The 27043-nt window shown below is 43.5% G+C and overlaps 1 protein-coding gene across 1 annotated transcript; it reads left to right on the plus strand.

Annotated features, from left to right (window-relative positions):
• Nucleotides 1-904: 904 nt before the first annotated feature.
• On the plus strand, nucleotides 905-26146 carry LOC121616524 (protein FAM124A). The gene is made up of 4 exons (XM_041951326.1): nucleotides 905-1103; nucleotides 5980-6011; nucleotides 19036-19796; nucleotides 24825-26146. Exons 1-4 carry the CDS (start codon nucleotides 1048-1050, stop codon nucleotides 25644-25646), a joined length of 1671 nt encoding a protein of 556 aa, XP_041807260.1. The 5' UTR covers nucleotides 905-1047; the 3' UTR covers nucleotides 25647-26146.
• The last annotated feature ends 897 nt before the right edge of the window (nucleotides 26147-27043 follow it).

Below are 27043 nucleotides of genomic sequence, written 5' to 3' on the forward strand. Positions count from 1 at the left end.
ATGTTGCCTTAACGTGCTGCTCGAAAAAAGCAATACCAAACGCAAAACAGTCACATTCTTATTAGTCCCCCAGTCAGGGCTTCTTCATGTTATGTGGCATGTTTTATTTCAGTTGGAGAGGATTTCGAGATAAACACTGGCCAAAATCGGTTAGCCCCTACTCTAAAAGCTTTTTATCCAGTAAGATTGAAATATATTGTATAATAATAATAGTAACACAAATATCACCCCTTTAGTTTTTAGATGGCAGAGGCAGTATTTTTATTTTTTATTTTATAATTACCATTTACTTACATTTAAGGACAACATTTTTTTATTCTAACCGGTTGCCTACTGCTATCCTTTTGCTCTAGTATAGATTTGCTGAAAACATTCGGAAATAACTATCATTTAAACATCTCATCTCTGTGAAAGCCAATTTCTGACAGAAAAATGCGAATGTGATTTTAAAATGACAAAAAACAAAACAAAACAAAACAAACCCTAATTTCTAAGATGGTAATACAAACTGCTTTTTTTTTTTTTACTCTACTTTGGCTTTACTTTACCATCTCAGAATTTTGTATTACTATTTTGAAATGATTTTATAACTTTGGAATGCTATTTTAAAATGATCACTCAGACGGTCAAAAGTTTGACATTTTATATCAGAATTTTCTTTTACAAAGCAAAAGTCTGAATTATCACCTTACAACGTGACTTAGGACGCATTATTCAGACTTGACGTGTTTTTATTTTTAAAATCTAAATCAAACACGTTCTGGCTCATGAGCGCTCCACTAGAAGTTGTCAGATTTCCGACGACTCCCGAAGGCATCATCGCAGAGCGCAGCTGACGCAGAGTCTCAGCGGTCCGCCGCCTGTTGCTGCAACTAGTTCAGCTCGGTGGAGGTCAGGAGTTAAACCGGCTCCATTAGGTTCTCCGGCAGGTCCTACAAAGTATAAATATCTCATCCAAACCGCACCGCGTGTTTGAACGGCCCGTTTCATCCGTTTCCTCGGGACTTTGAACAATGCAGCTCACTGCGGTTCAGCCGACCCTGTGAGATGGAGAAAACCTCAGCTGAAGATGACTGCGTGGATTCGGGGGCCGAGACCGGAGGGTGAGTGAAGCGGAGGTCAGACTCAGATGGTTTTAGCCTCCTAGTTAATGACCGTTACCTCTCAAAATGTTCAGCAATTGAAATTGACAAAATTTGCATATTCGTATATTCTGAAATGTTAAGTGAGGGAGTAGAAGGACATGTGATTGAAAAATCATGATATACATCAGTTACCTAGAACCTATTGCGAATTTAACTTTTTTTTGGTGGAAAATTGTATCAGACTGAAGTTATCAGTCCGAGCACTTAAACATGTCTGAAGGGGATCTTTAAGAAGTCTGTAACTATGGCACAAGAGCTGCACATTGTCAGTTAAACAAGACTTTAAATCGACAGATTTTAAAATGAAGTTTGGTGTGACCCATCTCAACGAAATCGGACATCACTGAACGTGAAACGAAACAAAACAGAAGAGCAAATTTATATTTTAGGAAAAGTATTTTCCTGTGTATTATCTCTTATTAATCTGTTATGCTAACGGTAGACAGTTATTTATTGATCCTAAATTTTGTTATCATCAGTCTATTATTATTTCTGCCGATGTTATTGGATTGCGTCCCTATAGCAATAACTGATGTAACAGTGTTTGATGAGGACTTAAGGAGGACGTGTGATCCTAATTCTTTGTTGGAAAGTTAAGTCTTAATCACCACCGGAGTTGCTAATGAGAGTACAGCCACACGTGGAGCTTAATTAAAGAATGTTTTGACACCAGAGTTAAATGAATGTCTTGTTCCCTCTGTTTCCAGCCGTTAGACAAAGATGAGCCCCGGTCTCTGCTGTGGTATGTGACTGCTGGGTGTAGTGTTGCAGTAGTGAAGGACCCTGTGTTTGTGTGTGTGTGTGTGTTAGTGACAGACCCTACACAACCCATATCCCCTTTAAAGACGTTATTAAAACTGAAGAGAGTTTATTCTGTATTATCTTGTCTTTACTTCATGGAGATCTGATGAGGCACAGAGCGGGAACGTATTTGAAAACTATGAATCTGTTTAATGTCTCAAAATGTTTTGTGAAAAGTGCCCAGATTTCATGTCCAGATGATTGTTTATTAGTACATTTGGCCTAAATGACCCAGATCTACATACACATATAACATGCCTGGACAGATGGATGTTAAAAATGAAAAACAACACTGATAAATAAAGACAAGGCAGACAAACAACTTTAAAAGCACACACGTACATATGAGGATTAAGCATACAAAAGTTAATTGACAAAAGACCACAAAGCCTTTAGCCTCTGCAGTTCTCTGTACTCTTAAATCAGTAAGCTGGGAAAAGTAATCTGTCATCAGTGCACCAGCGCTCTCGCTGTCAGAGTCACCCGGGACCATTCCATTTCATTAGCTGTGAACTGGAACCAAACACCATAATGTGTGTGAGACAGCATGTGTTTCATGGGAAAAGCAGCACAGGCCCCTGTGCAAAGTGCTGATGTGAAAGGAAAAGCAGGAATGTCCAGCTGATAACCAGAGAGCCACCACCTCCACCAGGTCACATCCTCCAACTCTGCAGCCTCCACTTCCCGTTCAGCTCCTGCATCCACCGCTTTTAATGACTCTCCTCACGTCACGACGGTCTCTGCCATCAAATGACAGAATTCGTTCCAACCTTTTAAGTGACCTATGCTTAAAGCTGTGCTAATCAGTGGTATGTGCAATGTGTAACCACAGAAAATAAGCACAATCTCTGCAGCTCTACAGAAAGTTTTAGCATTTTTTAACTCATCATTTTGTCATCGTTCTCGTTTCCAGCAGCAGCAGACAGCTGTTTTGAGCAAACAAGCTCTAATAAACCCACCTTACACTACACGTCCAGCAGCAAACAGCAGGCAGACACAGCAAGAGACTGGCTGGTCGACACGGTGGAGGCTGAAGCAGCCGAAGAACCAGATACTCCCAGCAGGAGTTGTAGGAGATCAAAAACAGAGCTAAAAGGAGAGTGGATATTGAGTTTAAAGGGCTGGTGTGTGGGATTTACGGTGATCTGTTGACACAAATTTGATATAATACCCACAATTATGCTTTCATTAGTGGATAATCACGTGAAAATAAGAAGTGATGTGTTTTCATTTCTTTAGAATGAGCTCTTTATATTTACAGAAGGAGCGGGTCCAACCATAACCAGAACTGTAGAGGTGGGAGGCCATAAAATGCTCATTTGAGTCAGCTGCATTTCTAGAACTCAAAGAAAAATCTCGAAACATTGCAGAAGTGTTTTTACGCCTGGCTGAAGTGGAAAAGATCAATAAGGGCGAATTGCAACAAATTGCATTGAGGATTAAATGTTTGTTTAGTTTCTCTCTCTGAGCTCCCCTCCGCTCCTCCTCCTCTCAGCTCTCCCTCCCTGCGTCTCCACCCTAATCAAATAACAGACACCTTGAATCTGTTCAGCTCTCCACATGCCAGACAAGCGCTTTAGACTCACGTCAGAGCCCGTCAGGTCACCCTGCAGTCGGACCTCGTGTGCCTGACCGAGCTGCTGTCCGTCTTCGCTTCGCTTTGTGTTTATTGTCTTTGGACGGAGATGAAGCGAGGCAGCGCGGCCAGACAGGGAAAGCCAGGCGAGATGCTAACCGGCACTGCTGCGGGAGGCCTGCCAAAGACACACACCCAGGAGAGCCATCAAAGCATAGCTGTAACTACACACTACGACTGGCTCCAACTCTGCTCCACAGAGTCATAAACCTTAAAAAGAGAGTTTTCTCCTCCTTTTTCCACATTTTGTCATTTTTCTCTGTTCAAGCTGAGACAAAGTTTCACTCTGCGTCCTTTTGCTGGAACCTTCCGGTCGTTTATAATCTGCTCGGTATATTTGTCTTTTCCGTCGCTCCCTGCGCCAGCATTTTCCCCTCTGCAGCACCCCATCATCTCTTCTCTTTACCTTTCTCTGTTCATCTCTTCTTCTTCCCATACTCCCATCCACTCCTTTCCCCACACCACTAATGCCGGTTAGTGAGATTGATAACGTCCTGCTGCAGGAAGCATACTCGCTCTTCTGTTTCCTGCTGTCCTGTGGCTCCAGAGGCCTTATTAGTTTAGAGATGGAGTCACAGGGAGGGTGTATGTGGAGGAACAGTGGTTCTCTGCTTGTCAGATGACTCCTGTGGGACTAATAATCTCAGGCGGTGTAGGTACGAGAGCTGCGGTTCTGTTGAGGGGTCAGTTACAGCCGGCCCCTTTCACACACAGATATTTATGTAATTACACAAAATGAATTCTCTCTCTAATCTGTGGAGATCAGATTAGCAGAAATCTAATTCTGCTGCGGCTCAAAGATGGGATGGTTAGATTAGACGCGTCTCTTCCCTGAATGAGGATGAATGTGTGCGTACATGTGTCCCCAGTAGTGGAAGGAGTAGGATTCTTTACTTGAAGAAATAGTTTGACACGCTTTCTTGAAAAGAGTTAGATCAGTGCCAGGACATGGTTAATTTAGTTAGCATAAAGATCAGAAGGAATAGAAACATGTAAAAGTATACCTTCCCACTCTGATACACTCTATCTTATTTGTTTAAGATATACATTATAGTTTTCTGTTTGTGTCCAAATTAAACAAGCAGTGTACATTGTGTAAAATACTGATCTTTGGAGCTGATGGTAGGTGCATTTTATTAGGCTAATCCACTCCTTGCTGTAGCTCTGTACTTATGCTGCATTCACACAAAGCCAGCAGAATGGGAAAAAAGTGTAAAAACACACATTGATCTAAGACTGTTACCACCACCAGCCTTGTAGTCACATCACTGAAGTAGCATCGATTAGCTGCTTTTGCTGTGTTAGGTATTTGGAGAAGTTCGTTAAGAAACCAGACACAAACTGTGTACAGCTTCCTGTAAATTAGCTGAATTCACTAACATTGGATTTGTGTAGCTGTAGCTGCCAGTCATGGTGGCTTTTCAGCCGTGTCTCCAGCAGTTTGTTGACTCTTCTACTTCTTTTATCTGTCCGACACAGAATTGCAACACAGAGTCTGACGCGAACCTTTTTTTCAGACGCAGTTGCTCATAATTACGGTGTGAGTGTTACGACTTGAACGCAGCCTTACCACACATAACACGTGAGACTGATAGCGGCCCTCTCATCTGTCGCTCAGAAAAAAGCAAGTCTCTTTTGCCAACAAGTAAAAGCAAAAATCACACAATGTCATAATTCATTACAAGTAAATGTACTTTTACTCATGTTTCAAAAGAAAAAAAAAACACATTATTGCACAATGGCCCCTTTCTGTGTGTCATATCATCATATGTTTTACATTGTTGGTTTGTTATTACTGATACATGTATTTTAATGCTGTGGCTGGTTGAGATGGGTCCTATTTTAACTCCATTAGATGGTGTAGCTTATTCTATAACGACAAATCATCTTTTACGAGATGTATGGAAATCTGCAAATCAGATCAGATACATCAGATACATGTAAAAAAGTAAAAACGACCACATTTCCCTCTGAAAAATAGTGACATGTAGTACAAGCATAAAGTAGCATAAATAGAAATAGTCAAAAAAAACAAAAACCTACAACTAGGCCAACCTGAAACCTTCACTTCAGCAGAGTATAGTGGTAGAAACAGTGTTTCAGACAGTACTTGAGCAAATGCCCCGGTGGTTTATCCCTTCAGATAGAAACCCCTATGAAATGTCTGTGTGTGCATTTTTGGTGACCTTTCCAGCTGGACTTCTCCTACTGTTTAGCCAGATGTCAGCACTTTATTTGAAATAGGAGTGTGTCATCCTGTAAATCATGTTGATTGTACTTCACACTGTAATATAAACTCCTGTCTCCTCTCTCTGTTTCTCGTCCTCCTCTTCCTCTCCTGTCCACATGGCCTTTCTAACGCTGTTTTTTTTTTCTCTTTTCTGTCGTCCTCTGCAGGTCTGATTACAGTCCCTTGTCCTCAACGAGCAGTAAGTAAACCGATGGCGACACGCGGCTTTTCTAACAGTGACTCAAACACACACGGATCAGGCCCGCAGGACTTTATCTCCCTAATACACACTGACAAAATAAATCCACTCAAGCCAAGGATTGAGCGTGTGTGTGTGTGTGTGTGTGTGTGTGTGTGTGTGTGTGTGTGTGTTTGTGTGTGTGTTTAGTGGTCCGGATGGCCTACAGCAGGGAGGAGTCTTTATATGCTTGACTGCTTGTTATTTTTTGTCCTCTTTCCACCTTACTGTACATTAACTGTGATGCTAGACACCGAACATTTTGCACATAAGATTAAGCAAATGTTTGTCAGTCACTAACTGAAGAACATTTGCTTTGATGGGGGAAGTAAAAGTAAATAATGATAAATAAAAAAAAAGTGATCAATAATAATCAAAAATCATAATGTGGACAAAATGATCAGTAGTGGTTGTGGCTTTTAACTTTTTTTTTGTGATACTTCTGTGACGCTGATATTGATGTCACAATATGATGATGACAAAATATGACATTGTGATACTTTGTTTTGTTATTGTTCAGTTGTTTTTAATGTGTCATTCAAACTGCAACAGCTCAGAGATCACCTTGTATTTATCATTAAGATAGAAATCAGCTTCCTAAATCCACATTCTGAGTTAAAGATCAGCTGTTTGATATCGCTCGTGTGTGTGTGGCTGTAAGTGCCAGCAGTGCTTGAACTACGAGGAGGCCACTTGCTGAGTTACCCATCTCGTGCTTTTGTGTATACCGTGTCTGAGTGCGACAGTGTAGTTTTGTGTGAATGTGTGTGATTGTGAAGATGTGTGTTTGCAGAGGTCGTGACCTTCCCCCGGTCCGGTTGCCAGGTCTGCAGGCCTTTCACAATGGGAGGATTATATCCAATATTAGCCCATTAATCTGGTCTACAGGAAGCAGTGTTATCCCACCAGCACCACACCCGCAGAGTCAGGAAGCATAGGACCACATGTGCGCGCACACACACACACACACACACACACACTGAATTATCCAGCAGTGTCTGGTTTGGCCTTTCCCCTCATGTTTCCTGTGTCTTTCCAGTATCAGATGAGTCTTTGCCCACTATTGTCCCTGTCACCAGTGGAGGTCAGGACTGGAACAAGACATGCACAGGCACATTTTTAGAGAACACACAACTTTAAATATGTGTTAAAGTGTGACCACAATTAAAAGACACTGCTGCACTTACGGACTTAGTGTGATTTAGGAATTTATTCTGCTTGTGTGTGACTCCCACTGAAACTCATCTGAAGGATTAAGATGTGACTGAAATGTAATAGAATTTATATTGTGTTCATGGAAAATACTTCTGTCTGGTTGGCTTGGCAGGTATTTGTTTAACAGGGCGCCACAGATGTATCTGGTCAGTTAAACCACTGTCCACCATTAATGTGATTAACTGCTGGTAACCATGGCAGCAACACTCTGTGTGACTCAATATTAGCAATAATTTCTAATAATTTCATTCTAAGGTAACAAAAACATAGTGATTCTTATTTTCAGGTGATTATACACTAATGAAAATACATATATTATAATGGAGCATGTATATTATATTATAGTCCATCTCTGTCAATAAATGGACTATAATAAACATTAAAAATATATATTATTAACATTAGGTGAATTTAATCTCAAAAGACAAATTTTGAATGCTGGTTACCGGATGAACCAACCCTTTGAATCAATCTTCTGAATTAGTGCACATAGTACATCAAACTGCATGTAAGCTTGGCACAAGATGCTGCATGCCCAACGACTCTTACTGGTAAAATAGACCAGGCCGTGGGTTAAACTGGCAGCAAACAGCTGGCTGTGGCATCAGTGCAGTAGTACACTCTGTAGGTGTTCTGGAGTACAAAACATCAGCTTTGGCTGTGGCGTGTTCGTCCATGTTTAGTTCATTTCTTGCTATGTATTGTCACTTTGTAGTCACCTGTTCCCATGCATTTTTTATTTTTTCCAAAATTTCAAGAAATAAGTAATTTTTAATGTAATTTTGAAAAAGAAAAGACAAAAAGAGAGTCTCTAAGCTACGGAGATGCAGAGTGACTTGCAGTATGTAAAGCCTTTTTTTGCCCCTCAGGGAAGATGTCTTCTATAAGGGTTTAGGTGTTAAGGACATGGTAGGAGATCAGTGATGATCTCTGAAAGGATTTAAATCCCAGGTCGTACTCGTTCTTTGTCTGAGACTCAGTATTAGTTCATGAAACTCACACGACCCAGTGAGAGGAGCAGCATCAGTTCATTTGTCAAACGGAGGCTCGCACTAACGATCGCAGCAGAAAAGACGGGACAGATGGACGCAGACTGAAAGGACAACACAGAGGACTCATCTGTCTCAGTGCTGTGTGTGGCTGCCTGTCTTTGTCCTCCATGTGTGTGCGTTCATGCGTGTCTCTGTGCGCCGACGAGTTCATTCGCAAAGGTGCACGCTGCATCAGTCTTCCTCGTCTTCGGCCTCCACAGACGTATATTTAGGTTCTGGTAGAGAGGGTACTCATGTTTACACAGGTGGTCTTAACCCCTGACCTTTGACCCCAGCTCAGTCCAGCCATAAGCCCCCTGGAGACAGATTGATATCATGCTAAACCACCAACGTCAGTGAGCAGAAGTGCCTCGTAAGATTTTGTGAAACTAACATGAAAAGGAAGCCTCTGCAAAACACTGTCTGACCTGAAAGGATTAGCTGCCGGTTATTCTAGATTTTTCTCAGTGTCAGTAAATGAAAATGAAGAGCACCCACTGAAAACCAAAACCAGATCTTTATAAACATGTCACCAATATATTTAAATTTTGTAAAAAGGCTCAATCATGTGTTAAAACACTGGGCCGCTGCAGGTCTAGCAGATGTTTCTCAAACAGGAGGAAACCGTGAACCTGTTGCAGACTATTTTGAGCAGCAGATTAAAACACACTTTCAGGAGTAAAAATAAACCACAGCGTGACATGAAGGAACATGCCAGCCAGTAAAGTGTGGCACTTGAGTTTTTACATACATCTTCTTGAACACACCGTCAGTGTCAGAGTTGGAGTTATTGGGTGTTGCAGGTCAACAGACACCCTTGTCCAGGCGACCCAGCAGAGGTTAGCCAGGTCCCGGCCTCTGTCCATTCTGCTATCCCCGGTGGTCACCCCTCCTCAGCTGGAGTCGTCCAGACATTTTCTCCATGTTGTTGTTGTTGGCTCCTCTATTACTGTACTGTAATCCCCAAGGTCTCATAGGCTTTGCTGAGGGAATGACTTGCCCACCTCCACTGACATGCACCTGTTCGTTCATCTGTTCCTGGTACTTCGCCCTCCGCTTCCTGTCTTGCACCTCCTCCACCTACTCCTCCCTGGGCACAGTTAGTTCTGGCAAGATGAGCCCTCTTGTGGTCTCAGAGACCAGCATGATGTCTGGTCTCAACAAGGTCTGGGTGATATGTGGTGGAATTTTTAGCTGCCCCTTTACGTCAGCTGTCATCATCCAGCCTCTTGTGGCGGAAAGCGAACAAACAGCAGTTCTTGGGTCTTTGGGTCTGGGGTCGGCCACTCACCCTCTTTTGACAAGCATGACCGTCTTAGCCGTAGCATGGCTTTATCCACTGTTGCTGATCCAATTGCTAAAACTTGGACTTGAGGATCCGCTCTCCAGCGATGGCACCCCTCGCCCAGTGCCTTGGTGGAGCATCAGGATGTGTTCAAGGGGTTCTTTCTTGGAACACAGGGGGCATGTCAGTGTTTGTACTTTGTCCCATGTGAACAGGTTGGATGTGTTGGGGAGGACATCACTGAGTCCCTGAATCAAGAGCTTGATCCTCTGGGGGTTCCACTTCCAGATGTCCTCCATCGCCTGTTCCCACATCATCCATGCACCCTGTCGTCACATTGCCACTGCTCTGCTCACTAACTCTTTCACATCACTTGTGTCTTTGAAAGGCATCATAGATGCAAAGGCTTGTGCAGCAGTTTTGTCACTCAGAGTTACGAAGTGGAAATTGTAGTTGCAAGAATTTTATGCAATGGCAGTGATGGAAAATGAAAAGTTTGATCTATCTGTCATGCTGTCTGCAGCTGGTGTGTCCAGCATTCACTAGAAGGCCCACCCCAAATACTTAATCACCTAACCTCACTTTCTATTGGTCAGAGCAGACCAGTGTCCATTCAGCCTGAGTGACCTGTGACCTTCCCCCCTAATGGTTTTCTGCATGTGTTTGTGTACATACATGGAAGACAGAGGGGTCGGCTGTCAGAGTAATGAATGTTTTTGGTCCAGAAGGAGGGAGAGGTCAGACTGTGTCAACACAAACACACAGAGCAGAGACACAAATGCAAATATTACGAACAGAGGCATAATCAGACTTGAGGACATGCACGATTTGTCACACTTGAATACCCAACAAAATATACTGGAGACGCATTTATTACTCGCAGATGTCGAGTCATGAAAAGTTACACCACAGCCAGCATCCCAAAGAGAAAGACTTGGATGAAACATGAAGAGAAAACATGAGATGAATCGAGAATATCCAACTTTTTCAGGTAATAGTAAGCAAATAAAGACTATGAAAACATTTCTTCTTGAGGGCGAAATCAAGAATGAGAGGAAGATTTCAGAACAGTGAGTATAGTATGTGTGCATCAGCATATTGAACTCACAGTCTTTTATACTGAAAAGATGTAGACAGGATTGATAGCAGTCTGATAAAAGCCTGTGAGTCGCCGGTTGACGTCTGGGGTTTATTTGCAGGGCTCAGTCTGTCACCAGCAGATGTTCGCTCTCTGAGACAAACACATATATTTTGTTCGTGTGAGTAAACATGTGAGTGTCTCTCTGCTTTACTACATTCTTGCTAGAGTGTTCAAGTGCTCGAACCTGAATGCTTTTTGAGTGCTGATCGATTTGAGTTGGAAAAAGCCTTCAGATACTGCAGGCTGTTACCAAATACCACCAATCTTGTTTAATTATTCTTATTGTCCGATCAGATACTAATGAGTTTGTTTAGTTGTGCTTTTGAAGTACTTAAATTTTCCAAACCTCATATTTATGTTTTTACAATATATCACCTAGCTGTTTCTCTTTTAATTTAATTTTATATCAGCTTTTACATTTTTAAGACACTTGTGATGAGTATTTATAGTGCTTGTTTGTTTTCTTTGTGTTTTTGAAGTATGCAGTTTATGGACCAAAATTTGGTTTCACCCATGTCCATTACTGGGCACACCCCTGCCCTCTCTACTGGACTGGGGGGGGAAAAAAAACATTTTCACACCCATCTCACTTTAATTTTCTCTGTAATAATTTATGTCATCGTAAACTGATGAAGGCCACAAACCAGAATTCTTTATACTCCACTCGTGTGTGTTGTTGAATGGATTTTATGTGTTAGATTTATAAATGTTTATAAATTGACAGATATAGTCCTGGTGGATTTGGCGACATCTGTGGTTACTTGTGTTAGCAAGTGCGTTTTGAAAGGAGCTTCATTCTAAATGACACATGTATTGACCACTGAGGGCAGCAGAGTCACGCTGGACAGCTGCTCCGTTAGAAATGCAGCAGGTTTACAGTGCAGCCAAACAAACCCAGGCTCACATTGGTTCAATAGGAAAGAAACTCAACAATTGTCCTTTTTCCGTCATGCTTTCAACAACTGATCTCATGTTAAACATGTGGCTCAAATAGTTTTACACACAATAGTAAGCTCAGTAAAATAACTCCTTTACCGTGATGCCTGGTTGGACATGTGCTTGTCTCACAAATCACAGTAAATCCCAGTTTCTACGTTTTGTAATGCAGATACAATGGTGGCATACATGCTTATAAATGATGATTTTGAGCTGTTTTTTCGGCCTTCTGGCAATTGTCCTGAGGATGAGAGTGGCAACAAAGTGGGCAGTCAGATGAGCTTGTGCGGTGGATGTTGCTCCACTTCCTTCTGGTGCCTCCGCTGCCTCACTCACAAGCTAACACGAGAGTCTGGCCATGACGAGCCACAGCTCTTCATCCAACAGCTCACCGTGGCTCCTCCCTCTTGTTTCATCACTCGCTTACAAAAATGTGATGAAATCTGCATAAAGTGATCATTGATTATCTTATTATCATACAAATGTCTTGTTTTGCAGTGACACAGCAGCACCAACTTTGGTGACAAATACACTGTATTTCCTGTAAGTGCATCACAATAGAAGCCTGAGCATTCATGAACACTTCATGTGAACATGCAGCAGTACAAAATGTTTGGTTTGCATTAACTTCATACAGCTCTGACACAACTGTTGGACAGTGAACAGTGAACAAAGAGGCTGATATCAATTAGGTAAAATCACAAACAGGAACAGTGGACCTTTTCTGCGTTAGTGAGCAATTTGAGTCACACAAAAGGCGCATTATGAAAACCACTACAGAGGTACTGTACATTCAGAATGTAAACATATTGAATGGTTATTGCTAGAAAAAAAACCCACTGGCCATGAATAATGTCACTAATGGGGTTATACCCAGCCGTCATAGCTCGTCGTAGTGTGTTCAAGTCGTCAGTGGTAACATGATGAATATTTACCACAAAGTGGAACACTTGGCTCGTCCAGACTGCCTGTGCATCCAGTAATGCCTGAGGCCCTGCTCTTGTTATTTTTGCTCAGACAGGCAGCAGATTAGCAGAACCAGGAACACATGTGCATGCAAGTTACTCCAAATCCACCCTCCCAAAATTTGTACATGAACCACACTGTTGTTTATCAGGCAGTGGATATGATACTTACGGAGAAAGTGCAGGAGCCTGTAAAGTTTTACTTCCTTCCCTAAAATAGTTCAAGGTGTGCTGTGGTTTTAAGTGGCACCTAGAACTGCACGTAGAAACTGGGATACGTGAAGGTGCTTTAAGATGCATTCTGTTTTTTACTTTTCCTAGTTTGAAGGCTTGGCCTGAAACATCTATACACTTGATCTGTATTCTGTACAAGTCAGTGTTAATGTTGACAAGGATTTTGAATTTAGGTTTAGTCTTAGTCGCTTACTAGAAATGTATTTGGTTTGAAGGGACATTTTAGTCTTTTGCCTCAATGTTTTAGTCATAAGTCAGACAGTGTCAAGATACTGTAATTGATTTTGCTGCAGGATATTTCTCCTGGCTGTAAAAAACAGACATCTTCAATACAACCATCCTTTCTATTCTTTACCACTGTCGCTGTGTGATATGGAGTGGTGGTTCTTATATAACTGGAGCCACATCCAGGTAACTTCTGTTTCTCCTTGTCTCATTACTGAATCAGAGACTGCTTCCATACAATCATGTGTTTACATTATTTCATTCGCTGTAATAGAGAGCAGGGGTTGCGGTGAGCAGAAAGTTTACAGTGGAGATGACTTTTCTGGATGTGTGTTACGAAAAAGGGGGAACTGCATAGTTTTCCTTCAGCTGTGATGTTGTCTTCACTCTCAACGATCTCTACTGACATTGGAAAGTTGTAGGAGAATAGAAGCCAATCACAGTTTTTGAGGTCCCCACGTGGCGTCTCTGCCGCCACCGTAGCCCGGACTCGTAGTAACATTCACACGTGCCTTGCATCTCACTTATTGTGCATGCATAGGCTTCGAAGCTGCACTGTAACCCTTTAATTGTAAACCCAGCTCGAGTACATAAATCACAAAATACTTGTACTCAATGTGTTTTAAAAAAGAAATGTTACATTTATTTTTAGTGTCATTTTTCAGCGTCACCTTTGGTTCCGAGTCCTACCTCACACTTCACTGTGTGTGCAACAGAGAGCGTGGTGCATAATACTACAACCTTGAAGAGCGAGCTGAGTGTTCACCGTCTCTTTGCCTCTCATCAGCGAGCATATTAACACTCAGACGTTGGGGAAGATGATGCACATGTCTGTGTTAGAAGGACAGCGCTGAGTATCCTTTTACATGCCAAACACACACTTTCAGCACAGTCAGATTGAATAGCACCTGATGGATCAAGGACCACCCGTAACAGTGCACACACACACACACACGCTCTCTCGTTGAGCATGCCGTATGATTCCGGCTCTGCGATAATGCAGCTTGGATTAAGTGTTACCAAATGTGCGTCCTCCAAAATAAGTTTTGGACTCCGAGGCCGTGATTGCAGCTGAATATGCTGCAGTCAGCCATTTGTTAGTAGTTTAATTGAAACAGTTTTGTCTGTCAGCCTTGTTGTGGGCCCTTCGTGATAATGAGTCAGTGAGTGTGTTCTCACTGAGTGCACTTACAGTGCCATAGTCACACAGCACAGCATCAAAACACCAGAAAAAGTCACTATCAAACACATACAGAGCGTGTTGTGTGTTTATGTTTGTGTAAAAATGGAGTTAAATAGGGTCACAGCATTAGCACCTCTTCAACCTTTTGTATCTCTACTAAGCCAAGCTACCACATCCCAGGTCTGTTCGGATGGTGAAGGTCACATGACATGCATGAACTTGGACTAGCTCTGGTCTCCTCACTAAGCCTCCCATTCTAATCTTTCCCCACCACAGTCTGTCGTTACCTATCTAATCTAATTCTTCAGTTTGAAACCAGCAGTGGTTTGATGCTAGAAACTAGTGGTTCCACATTTTGATCTAATTGCTTTTATCTTCTGTGACACATTAGGGTTGGCAGCTTACTCACATGAGAAATGCTTAAAGGATGAGGCTGGAATCGTTCCATTTTTTTTTATTATTGTCAATAAATCCCATGAAAAAACAAAACCAACGATGTGTTAGTCTGTCCCTTCCCACCTAGTGCCTGTGACTCACTTCCCAAGCCCATCGCTTCCTACTGAATCTTTAAAAATGACTCACAAATATACAGTTTCATTTAAAAAATGGCTTGTTAATTTCCTAAAACAGCTGGCCGCTGTAGTTTTCAGCAAACATTACTTAAACTGTAGTTAATAATGCATTTGTTGCTCAGGTGAGTCTTTCCAGCAGCGAGGCAGTGAATGTGGCAGTAAAGCTACTGCGTGGTGTGTTCATGGTAATGGAGGAACATGACATCCAGTTCAATGATGTGGTTCATCGATATGTTTTAGGTTGAGGGCTCACTCAAAGTGATGAACTAACACGTACAGTCAGTTTATATAGGAGACTTACAAAAGGTCTTGCAGAAGTAAAGCTTGTGTGTATGACCTTTGGAAATGATGAAAAGTAAGAGGCTAACATTTTATTGAACTTACAGGACTTCAACATTATAGTGAAGTCTTTACATCTTGGTTTCCTTGGCACCAGGCAAACTGACGTACGCGTGTTGGAACTCACATCTTTTTTTCTTTCTTTTCACCAGACGACAAAAAGGGGCCCCCATCTTGAATTTCCTCCTTCGGTTGTTTTGACTTACGCCGAGGGCCGAGCCAGCCGGAGCCGTGACTGCAGTGCTCGTACACACACACACACATACGCACGCGCAATCAGAGGCCTTAGTTGAGTTTTCGCTGCTAATCACTCTCATGTGTGCAGGGGCCGGTGGAAGGCGTGTTGTTTTATCTCACGTCATCATCTGCGCGTAGGGCTGTGAGCATGTGTTGCCAGTTAACACTTAAACGCGGAGCGAAGGTAAAAGTCTGCGCGTATTAGAAAACACGGGCCCGTCCGTACGGTGCATGTGCAGATGGATTTTGTGTGTGTCGGGGATGGTTGTGCACATGCATGAGTGTGTATCTAGTCAGTCGACATCAGCTTCAGTTTGAAGGCTCGAGTGGATTAAGAGCTTAGAGACGCACTACTCCAGAGCTTTACACACAAACCCCCTTCATTCCCTTCACAGGATTGAGGTGATTTAATCTCAAACTTATTCTTCTCTGTGCCAGCTTCCCATTAACCCTTATTGCTAGAGGAAAGCATCGGCTTGAAGGTACAAGGTTGTATCTTTTGGTTAAGTGTGCCAAAAAAATACGTCTCAACTCGGCCTCCTGTATGTCTGTCATTGATCGAAGCTGCCTCTGGAACACTTGGATGTACAGTCTGACACTCATGTTTGTCTCCCCGACCTCCTGTGCAGAAACCCTCGCACAACAATTATTTTTCCTCGTGTTAGCTATAGTTGCAGAAGTGGGAACACGGGACGTGCAGATCAAGTTTCAAAGTGTGTGATGACGGACTGATGACCTTGCATATTGGTCTTGGTTCAAAATCATTATCCTGCTGTCAGAGTGACGGGGAGTGATGAGGATAGATACAACGCAGGCGCAGCAATAAGGTTGATATATAGTTATTACTGCACAAATAACCAATCAAATTATAGAATTCTTCTTCTTTTTTTAATCTCTGCCTGGTATGAAATGTTCCCCTCCATGCTTGCGTGTATTTTGATTGGCTAGTGCAGTGGGTTGCTGGTTGATGTTGGTGTATCATCTATTTTCCCCTCATTGTGTTCATCAGTGCCTGCTGCGGCAGTACCCCTGCTGCACCAACACAGAGGACTCATTGAAATAAACAAGAAAGCTGCATTTTTGATGCACCTGCTGTGGTCCTGGCCAAACCTGGAACAACTTTTGGTACTTGAAACCCAACGTAAGTCAGCTGGTACTGAAAATGTATTGTAGAGACTAGGCAGAGAGAGAAGGGTGGAATTGTTCCAGGTTTGAGACCCTGTATAGAATGCTAAATATCCAGTTTGACACCAATCATCCACAGTGGTTTTGGTCTAGATGTCAGTCGGATACCAAGCAGATATATACTGATTCTAATGCGTTCAGACAGAAATAAACGAGTGTGCGGCCCTCAGTGTGTGTGGGAGCCTGTCTGTGGCCTCCATCCTGACCCAAACTTAGATTCTTCTTTAATCCCCGAGTCATTTTAGTTAATGACTCCCAAGAACTCTGGAGACACGAGGAGACATGAGATGAGGGACGAGTGCAGGAGAGAGACAGGGAACGAAAAGTGATAGAGACTAAACAGGTATACACATGAAAAGATGGGCTAGGGTGAAGGATATTTTAGAGCCAAAGCAAAACTAATGGATGATGTTTTCTTATTAGCTGCTCTGTTTGCTTTATTGTTTGTCATCAGTTGTAGCGAGGCAGAAGTCTAACAGTTTGGACAGAGGTCTCTGTTCCTGTTCCTGACTCCTGAAGAAGCATACTGAGAACAGTATAGCAGGAGTTACTGTAGACAAATCAAGCTCTCTGTGTGACAGTACAATGTGCTGTACAGTAAATACCCTTAAAGAGCCCTATCATCCCTGTGTTTGGTGTCTTGATGCCAGATACATGTCAGGGAGACAGACATTGATTCTAATGGGATCAAGTAGTCGTTAACGAGCGTGGTGCCCTGCGTGTGTGTGTGTGAGTGTGTGTTGGGATGTCTGTGCCCTGGCATCCAGCTTAAACCTGCACTGGATCTTTCTTGATCCTGCTGTATTTATCTCTTCAGACAAGCTGAGACACACGAGGACACTTTGTGTTGGGGTTTCATGGTGTTTTATTGCAGGTAGAATCAATATTAAACCCGCTTATTGAATCTGATTCCTTTCGTATCACCTCATCAAATCTACTTAGGTTCAGTTTGTAAAAAAGTTAAGTGACAGAATAAAATCAACAGGTAACATTAAACCTGTTTGGATCATTCCACAGGTAAACAGGCGATAACCTGGTAACAGGTGATAGTGTCATGATTGGATTGTATTCAGGATATAATGACATGGGCTCAGGAGCACTTCACAGTTCTGTTTTTATTGAGTTTTACATGGTGTCCCAGCTGTTTTGGAATCAGGCTTGTAAAACAAATATAAAAAGTGTTATACAAAAATATGAACATAGATTTTGCACGTTCTATACTTGCCGTCACACTTTGCTTTCATTTCTTAAAAACTGTGAACCCTGTCTTGCGTACGTGGACCCTGAGCTGATGTGTCGTTACAACCCTGAAGGCCCCCTTTAAGCCAGGTTTCCTCGTAACCTGAGCTTAACATTTAGAAAATGTCACTTCTTTGGTCAAGCAGAAACTGTCCTTTTGCAAAGGCCAGTGGGACCCGTGAGACTGAACCTGTCCCTGTTAGGCCTCTCTGTTTCATGGCGGGATTCTGGCAACAGCCAAACAGTCGGCTGTGCCAGGGACAAGAAGGCGGCGTGTCCTTTCCCAAGTGCCTCAAAGCGAGACGAAATGGGACAAGTCCCCCGAGAAGCCAGATAAAGACCATAGGAAAGGTGCTCCACAAAGAAAGAATGAGGAGATGCAGTGTGAGTGTGCACAGACGTGCAAGAGTGCAAACACTGGCTAAATATGAGTGCAGTTCGGGAATGTTTCAGTGGTAGTTTGGCAGTACCTGCACTAGGGTGCCCGAGCTTTTCCAGGTCAGGGGTTCAGAGGGAGGCTGCACCTGAATGCATCGCTCGTGCTGTGGTCTGGAACATTCCTCTGGGCTTCAGTAATGACCTCCTAATGGCACTAATGAGCCTCCACAGAGGAGCCCTGCTCCACATGGGTCTCCTGGAAAAGAGAGAGACGGGAGGGAGAGAGGGGGAGAAAGGTAAACATAGACATCGGGAGAAAGATGGAGTTAGATTTGGATGAGTGAAATGGAGAGGGACGGCAGTGAGAGATCTGTGGGAAAAGGGGAAGAGCAAGGGAGAGGATGGGAAAACCTGAACAAAGAGGTAAACAAAGGAGAGAAAGAGAAAATGGAGGAGAAACAACAGCCTCAGTATGCGAAGGAATTCTGTTCATTCTGGATGAAAATTGAGTTTGCGTCGTGCCATAGACCTACAATTACTGTCTGATCTCCATCTGACCCGTTTTAGTTAAATCAACCACACAATACTTTAATCAAAGTTTCTTTGCCACAACCAGGATCTTTTCCTACTGTAGCCAGGCTGTATGCCATGCAAACATTTCATTGTAAAAACATTGGAATTGAATTTTTTGGATACTTTTAACATGTCTACTTTGGGTTTCTCAAATTCAACAAGCTGATTTGATTTTGTCTCTTCTTCCCCTGTTTCATCCCATTTCTCCTTTCGCCCTTTCCACCCTCTCTTGTCTTGTCTTGTGGAGGTGAGTTATCCATGGGGGAGCTCCAGGACCCCTTCCTCGTCAGCGTCCACCTCATCGCTGACCCCGGCCACGGAAAGTTCCTGCAGCGTGCTGCTGACGCTGTGCTGGCGTGGGTTCACCCTGAGCTGCAGCTCTTCCGAGTGTCAGAGCGGGCCTCCCAGCGGCCCCGGCCCAAGCACCATCAAAACGGCAGCTTGGCTGCAGCCTGCCAGCCGGCCCTGGCGGTCATCCTGTTCCTCCAGGAGGCGTACGGCGGCGAGGAGCAGATACTGATGCTGCACCGGACCCTGCAGAGGCCGCCTTGGCGCTACCACCACACTGAAAAAGTCAGCAATGGCCGGCGGATGCTACCGCTGGCGCCGTGCAGCCAGGACTTCTTCACTCTGTCTCCTGGCACGCCGCTCTGGGCTGTGCGGCAGGTCCACTACGGCAAAGAAATCGTGCGATTTACTGTTTATTGCCGACATGAAAATTACATTGACATGGTGCGGCTTTACAAGCTGCTGCTCCAGCGGAGGGTGGCGCAGAAGAAAGAGGACTTTTGTTTCTTTGTGGTGTACTCCAACCCGGATATGGAGATCCAGTTGTCATTCAAGAGGCTCCCACGAGGCCAGAGTCCGGTGGTGCTGGAGTCAGCGGTGATGGAGGTCAGGGTACGAGATGTCGGGGCGCTGGTGCCTCTGCTGCCACACCCCTGCAGCCCAATCAGTGAGGTCCGCTGGCAGACAGAGGACTACGATGGAAATAAGATCTTGCTGCAGGTGAGAGTGCTTTCAGCTGGTGCCAGTTTTTACCTGTGCCAAATAAATCTTGGATGTCTGCGCCATGAATACTTTAGTTTTCTCTAAGTTTAGAGTAAATAGCGAGCGGTTTCGGTTCAGCTTTCTATTGCAGGACAAAATAAACATAAAGAGAAGGACGCTTTACTTGTATTGTCTACAGTCTGTAAGAAAAATGTCAGTCAGAAAAAATGGTTCGGAGAAGGATTTAAAACTGATCCTGCAGCCAAAAATAACAAAGTCACACAGCAGACGAAGCAGTATTGAGTCTCCTTCATTTTTATCCCCCTTCAATGCAGCCACCCAACCGTAAATTATCCGTCATCGTCCACATATCCTTCATCCAAACTGTAAAAAGTTGCCGTGTACACATCTGTTTCACAATGATCACACAAAGATGTACGCCGTTAGAAAATGCGTGTGAATGAACACACACTCACCCACCTAAGCACACACACACATAGACTTACATTCATTTCCTGCAGACTAACCATAACCGTAACCACTACTTGCCTAACCCTAACCCAAGTCTTCATCCTAAAATTTTATGATTTACATTATGGGGACCAGCATTTTGTTCCCACAAGGAAGGCGAGTCCCCACAATGTGAGTGTGTAAACAGATTTATGTCCCCACAGCGTGAGGAATACATGGCCACACACACACACACACACACACACACAAAATGGTCTTTGTTTGGAGGGTATCAGTTTCAGAGGTGATATGTGTCCAGGCGGTGGTAGATAAGTAGTTTTGAAAGTTCAAGCTGATTAGTCCATTACTGGGATTGGAACAGCACTGAGAGAAACAATAAGCTGATCTGTCATGACAATGGACCATATGCATGATGCTTAACTGCCACCTGTCCTGAAGTCATGCGGACCTCCGTACTCTAACACGCTGTATTCCTGTGTGCGCCAGTTAGCTTAGCTTCGCACAAAGCCTGGAAACAGTGGGAAAAATTAAATGAAGCAACAGCACAGTGTGAGAGTGGCACTGATCTCCTCACCTGACTCTCGGCCAGAAGTAGTAGTAAGCGAATTTCCCAAAATGTCCCACTATGTCAGATCCAAACCCTTCATTGACAGAATTGGAAACTAAACACTTCAGTTGCCACATTCATCCAAAAGTGCCCCAGAATCTGAAAGCAAACCAATTTAAACTGCTGAATGTTTTCTCAGGTTTTTACGAAGTGTGATTTTGAGCTTCAGCTTGCTGTTAGCAGCGCATTCAGTGACATTTTAACTTTTGTGATCAGATTTCACAGCAAAGTGCACCTTGGGATTTGTAGTTGACTGCTCTCCTGAAGTACATACGTTTGCTCTCAGAACACTGAGTGCAGAAGAAATCCTCTAACTTTATCACATTATTATCTTTCTCTGTGGAACTGGAACAAAAACACTGCTTTGTGGCACATGTTTGCTATTGTTGGCTGCAACTAATGACACTTAATCTGCTCTTTACTTTCTCAATTTAGCTAAAACAATTAATCAATTCTAAAAAAAGTGGTTGAAGGTATATTTCTGCCGACTAATTGTTTCAGCTTTGATCGAGTCAGAGCTGCCGAGCAGATGAAGAATTACATTCATCACCTTAAATCTCAGATTTGCTCTGCAGTGCGCTGCAGCTGAGGATTAGAATTCATTTGCGCTGTTTTTGGCGCGCTGAGGTCAGGTCTCTGGCTGACCTTGCTTATCCCACGATAACTAAAGCTTACAAGAGTAAAGGGTCTGATCATCGCCATGTCAACAACCTCATTACCCAGCACCCCCTGCTGCGGCTCCTCAGCGGCCCTGTAGCACGTTGTCCTCACGGGGAACTGCACAGATCCTGTCATGTCCTGTTAGCTGACGGAGGCACACGCGCTTTCACCCAGACATGCACAGAAATCATTTCTGTGAAAACAAGTGTGTGCAGTCGACCTGCGGCATCTTTTGGGATGGCAACACATGCACACACAGTTATGCTTCCATTACTTTCTTGGGACATTACATAGATTTATATTCGTTTTCCGGAGACTGACTCTGACCATAACTATAACCGCTACTTGCCTAACCCAAAACTAAACCCTAACTAATACTAACCCAAGCTGTCACCCTAAAATGTAATGATGTACAACTTGTGTTTTTTCCCCTTATGGAAGGCAAGTCCCCACAATGTGACTGTGTAAACACATTTATGTGCCCACAACATCAGTAATACACACACACACACACACACACACACACACACAGCTCCTGCTTTGGCCTCCCTCGTGTGTCATTAAGTTTTAGATCACAGCATCAACAGTAGACAGCAACACTCGCTGCTCCTTTCTTTCCTGTGTGGGAGAGATAAGTATGCAGCCGCTTCATGCCTCAGAGCGGCAGAAGAAGAAAGACGAAGTGAAAGAGGGAGCGAGAGAAGGATAAACAGGAGGCAGGAGGGCTACAGAGGAGAGAGAAGAGGAGAAACAGAGGCAGTTAATCAGAGAGAGGAGAGACACTGAGCAGGGAGCGAGGAAGACACTGGGGCCTTGTTACACTCTTTTACTTTTCCTCCACACACACTGACACATTTGTACTTTCATCCAGTCCTAACTGTAAACCTGCAGCAACTGGCAGCAGAAACAAGCTGTGAATATTAACATATCATCACATTTAAAGTTGAAAGGGTGACTTTGACTCTCTTTTAGCTCTGTTTTTGGTCTCTATACAAACTCCTGAGAAAAGTATCTGACTGCTTAGCTGCTAAATACTCCACTACGTTCACCTGCGAGTCACTAACTGCGTCTGTCTGCTGTTTTCTGCTGAGCAGGTAGTGGGTTGGGCTTTTTTTGTTCACTGGAAACAGCTGCCTGCTGTGGCCAGAAAATGACACCACGAAAGAAAATTAGGAAGCAATGCTCTCTTCCCCACTGTTTACCCAGAGAGCTGGTCTGATTGCTCGCCTCTCAATCAGCAGGGCGTCTGCTCAACAAGACACTCATAGAAACAGGCGTCCCCTTAACGAGCCGTTTGCTTAATGAGCGCCACTCTGTTACTGTAGAGACACAACAGTCAACAGCATTTTTGTTCTTCTGTCATTCTGTTTTTTGGAATAACATTTCACTTTCTTCCAAGATAGCAGCCAGCTAGCCATGCTCACTGTGCATGATCCCCAGAGGATGAAAGGTCTTTACATAACAACAGCCAAAACGCATCAGTTTGTAATGAAGCAGCTGGGATTTGAAGCTTCATGTACTAAATAGATATTTTGACTCAATCCATCACGATCAGCAGGAATATTTATTCCTGCTGGAAGTCAGACATCACTCATGACGACATGGTAAATGACAGTTTAACTCTAGTTGTCAGTAAACTAAGAGTTGCTTCCTTGACAGTTACTGTTGTTAAGCATGAACATATGGAAATGTGCGGCCCCGCCTCCCTTCCCGTGCTCCTGCAGATTATTGTCTTGAGGCTGCTGCGTGGAAAGTTATTGCCTGTGCTCGTATTGTTTGGTGGGAGAGCCGGATGACAGAGCGGACAAACATGGAGAAACTATCAGCATCGAGACACGTGCATTTTAGTCCTCATAGAGGAGGAACACATAGCTGAGAAACTGAACTGACAGAGCAGTGAAATGAATACTGCTGCAGCAGCCATGTTAAAAGGGGATCTACCATATTGCTTCCTACTTTTCCAGACCTGGTACTTTGTGGATGATGATCAGACTGTAGGGCTGTCATATACCAGGGTTCTGTGAACAGCAGTCTCTGTTTTTAAATGGAGGTGTGATACACGTGGGGCTCCTCTGGACGCTGATGAATTCTCCAGCTGCTGGTGTGATTCATAAAGGGAGTGTGGGGTTCCTCGTACCCCTTCCTCCTTCACTTTGCTGCCTGTACGTCACATGAGGAGAGCTTGGTTGCATGACAGCCCGACGGGGAGAGGTTAATAGTCTCCTTTGTAACCCCTGCGACCTCATATTGAACTGCCTATGGGAGAAAGCTGTGCTCGCTCGCACCACAACAGCCTCCGTCTACAAACATGGAAAATGGTTGACAAAAATCTTATCAAGCTGCTGTTTCAGAGGTCAAGAATGAAGCTGCCAATGGAGTAAACAGACCTCTGGTCAATAGTACTTGATAGTGGCAACATTACATTATTTCCTCATGTGTCAAGTCATTTTACCCTCAGATGTGAAGCACTTTGATGGTTTACAGGTATGAAGTAAGTGAATTAAAGTTATGGGTGCAATAAATGACCAAGCCGACATGACATTTGTGTGTATTGGCAGCTGCTCTGAACCTCATTGATGTAACACAGTGGGTCAAACTGCATTTCTTTGTCTTTTGTTTCAGTGACAGGCCTGATGCGTGATGGAGTATCGATATGCAGATTGAGTTTTCTAGAATCAAGTGGTTTTGTGATACTAGTGCTGCAGTCTGCTGTGTAGGGCACGGGCATAATCAATAACATTAATAAGAACTGCATTCCAGATTAGCTGGTTCTAAATCCCTGCTGGTTTCTTCGCTGGCTCACTGTCCTCGCTTACTGAGACACTTAATGGAGCGGAGCCAGCGTTAATGTTATTGGTTCCATCTGTGTTTTTCCTGCTGTGACAAATCAAAATGTCTGCCATGAATAAGGTATAGCCATTCTTTTTAATGAGGTATACACTGTCGTGTTTCAGTGAAGGCTGTGCCTGTCAACCAGTGGAACAAAATAAAAAGAAAAAAGATTTATTTTAATTACAGATACTTAAAAAAAATACATTTTGTTTCGTTTTAGTGCAAGTAGTTTTAAGACTGGTCTGAAATTTGCAGATGTTTGGCACATGAGTATAATTATTCACTTGTTCTTGGCAGCTGAAACGTGCTTTACAAGATTTTTTTTTATCTTTTAGAAGAACAAATTAGATATAATGACTTTCCTGAATAGTCCTTTTTGCAGTGTACCTCTTGTATAAACCTCTCATTAGACTGTCTGATTTTAAATAAACTTCGCAGTATATATTTTAGCAGGTTTTCTTTTCCTTCCTCCTCAGGTTCAAGGCGCACACTTCAAACACCAGCATGATCCCTGCCATATACCATCTGCTATCAGTGAATCAGCCTCGGCTCCATCCACCTTCACCCGGAGTGCAGCCTCCTACAGGAACCGTCGGCATCACCATCGGGCAACATCCCGTCCCAGAGTCCACCAGACCCCCCACAGCTCCCACCCTCTGGCCTGCGAGGACCCGGACGAGCAGGAGCAGTGGACTGACAGGCATCACCCGGACAGCTGGACGACCCAGTGGAGGGGCCATCGGTCCAGCTCCCTCTTCTCCCTACCCAACCTGGGCTCAGCCAGTTCCCGCTCCACCTGTTCCTCCCCTGGCCCTTCTCCCAACCACCATCACAGGAGCCACTCCCTCAACAGGAGCCCCTCCCTTGTCCCACCCTTCCGCCTCAACGTGGACGCTTTAATTGGCGCTGAGGAGACAGATGTGGACACAGGGGACAAAGTAAATCCAGACAGCAGTGTGGACCTCACAGTGGTGTCGGCATACATCAAATCCAGCCTGCCACAGACTTCTCGCCCGTTATCGGCGCCACCAGAAGACCTGGGACCCTCCCTGTCTCCTGGCATCCCAGAGTATGCCTACAGGGCAGCCACACTGGGCCGGACTCCAAACAGCTTCACCACCAACACTCCCTCTACCTTGCAGGGGTTACGTATCCAAAGCACCAGCATGAACACGAGTGGGGCACCGTCCCTGAGTGATGTTTCCATAAACCAGTCTGACAGTTGTAGCGTTATTAGTGCACCAGTTGAAGAGGCGAACAAGATAGAAGAAGAAGAAGACCAAGAATTCTACATTTGATTTACTATTGTAGGCTGAGAGGACTCAGTCTGACCTTTGAGGACAGACTGAAGGGCTGAGACAGTCACACAGCTCTACTCTGGTGTTTGATAGTACAACTAAAATGACTGCAGTATAAACTGGACTCTGTTTGATGTTCTCGTGTATTTGTGAATATTGCTTTTTTGCATGTAGAATTAAGCTTTGTAAATGTCCGGTTATATATAGGTAAATGAAGTTACACATTTAAAGGACCAGTCACATAGCTGTGTACAGAGATACTATTCAATAAACAGTTCTCTCCATCATGTGTGCTACACACTACCACTTTAAAACAACCTTCAAACATTTACTCTCCATATTTATTTAAAGTGTTTATCCAAACAGCTTTCATGGGTTGAGCATTAATGTGAGAATATAATAAACTGTATTTATATATTGAACATATCCGAACACTGTGACAGTGTCTCTGTGGAGATTCAAGATGGCAAGAAAGCAGAGTAGTGTGTAGTAAAAGATACAAAAACTCCCCAAGCAAGTCTATATATCACAAATTAAAGAAACTCAGTCAGCTGGTGTCTCAGTGTGGTTCCTGAATAGCAACAAACACTCTGGAAGCGAAGCAGCTAAGCTGGTAAACTGGCACTGATATAAATGTATGGCTTGAGTTTGTTTCTTTACATGACAGACATGAACCTGCAGTAAATGGCTTGCAGGGCTGTGAACTCCAAGTTTGATTTGTAGTCTTGCAATTTATGGATTTTCTTTATTTGTTATGAACTGTGTCTTCTCTTGCACCGATACACAACAAATAAATGCACAGGTGCGTTATAGTGTGGACCACCACCATAACTATGTCACTGCCTGATACTGACCTGCAGGACAAACTCCCGGGTGCAAACCTCGTCAACAATATGAAAGCAGAAATTAGTGAGACCTGAAATCGCATTTTTAGCCATTTGGGGGCAGCAGAACTTCAGTACCAAGCTGACAGAAGCAGCACTGACATAATGTTAAGCACAGTTGCCTACTTTCACATCTAACAGACACATAGTGACAAAATCATTCATTTAATGTTGTATTTCTGTCCAACTGATGAATGGAAGTCTAATATTTGCTCTCATTTTAGCTCTGGTTTGGTCTCCACCAGCCTTGTCATTCTGATTGCTCCCTTTCACATTGCATTTTAACAGAAAAGTATCATCAGCTGGTGAAGAAGGAAGAAGATACTGAAAGTCAGGTTAAGGTAGTAAATGCAGTCAGCTTTGCCCAGTTTGCCGTTCTGTAGATAGTCAGTCACCTAGCAGTGCAACCTAGTTCACAAGTCATTTATTTAGGAATCATCAAAGGGCAAACATCCCTTCAGACAACTAAAACAGATCCCTTAAATACTTTAACCTTGAATTCCTTCAGTACCT

Source organism: Chelmon rostratus, chromosome 13 (assembly GCF_017976325.1).
Source record: "Chelmon rostratus isolate fCheRos1 chromosome 13, fCheRos1.pri, whole genome shotgun sequence".
Taxonomy (NCBI): Eukaryota; Metazoa; Chordata; class Actinopteri; order Chaetodontiformes; family Chaetodontidae; genus Chelmon; species Chelmon rostratus.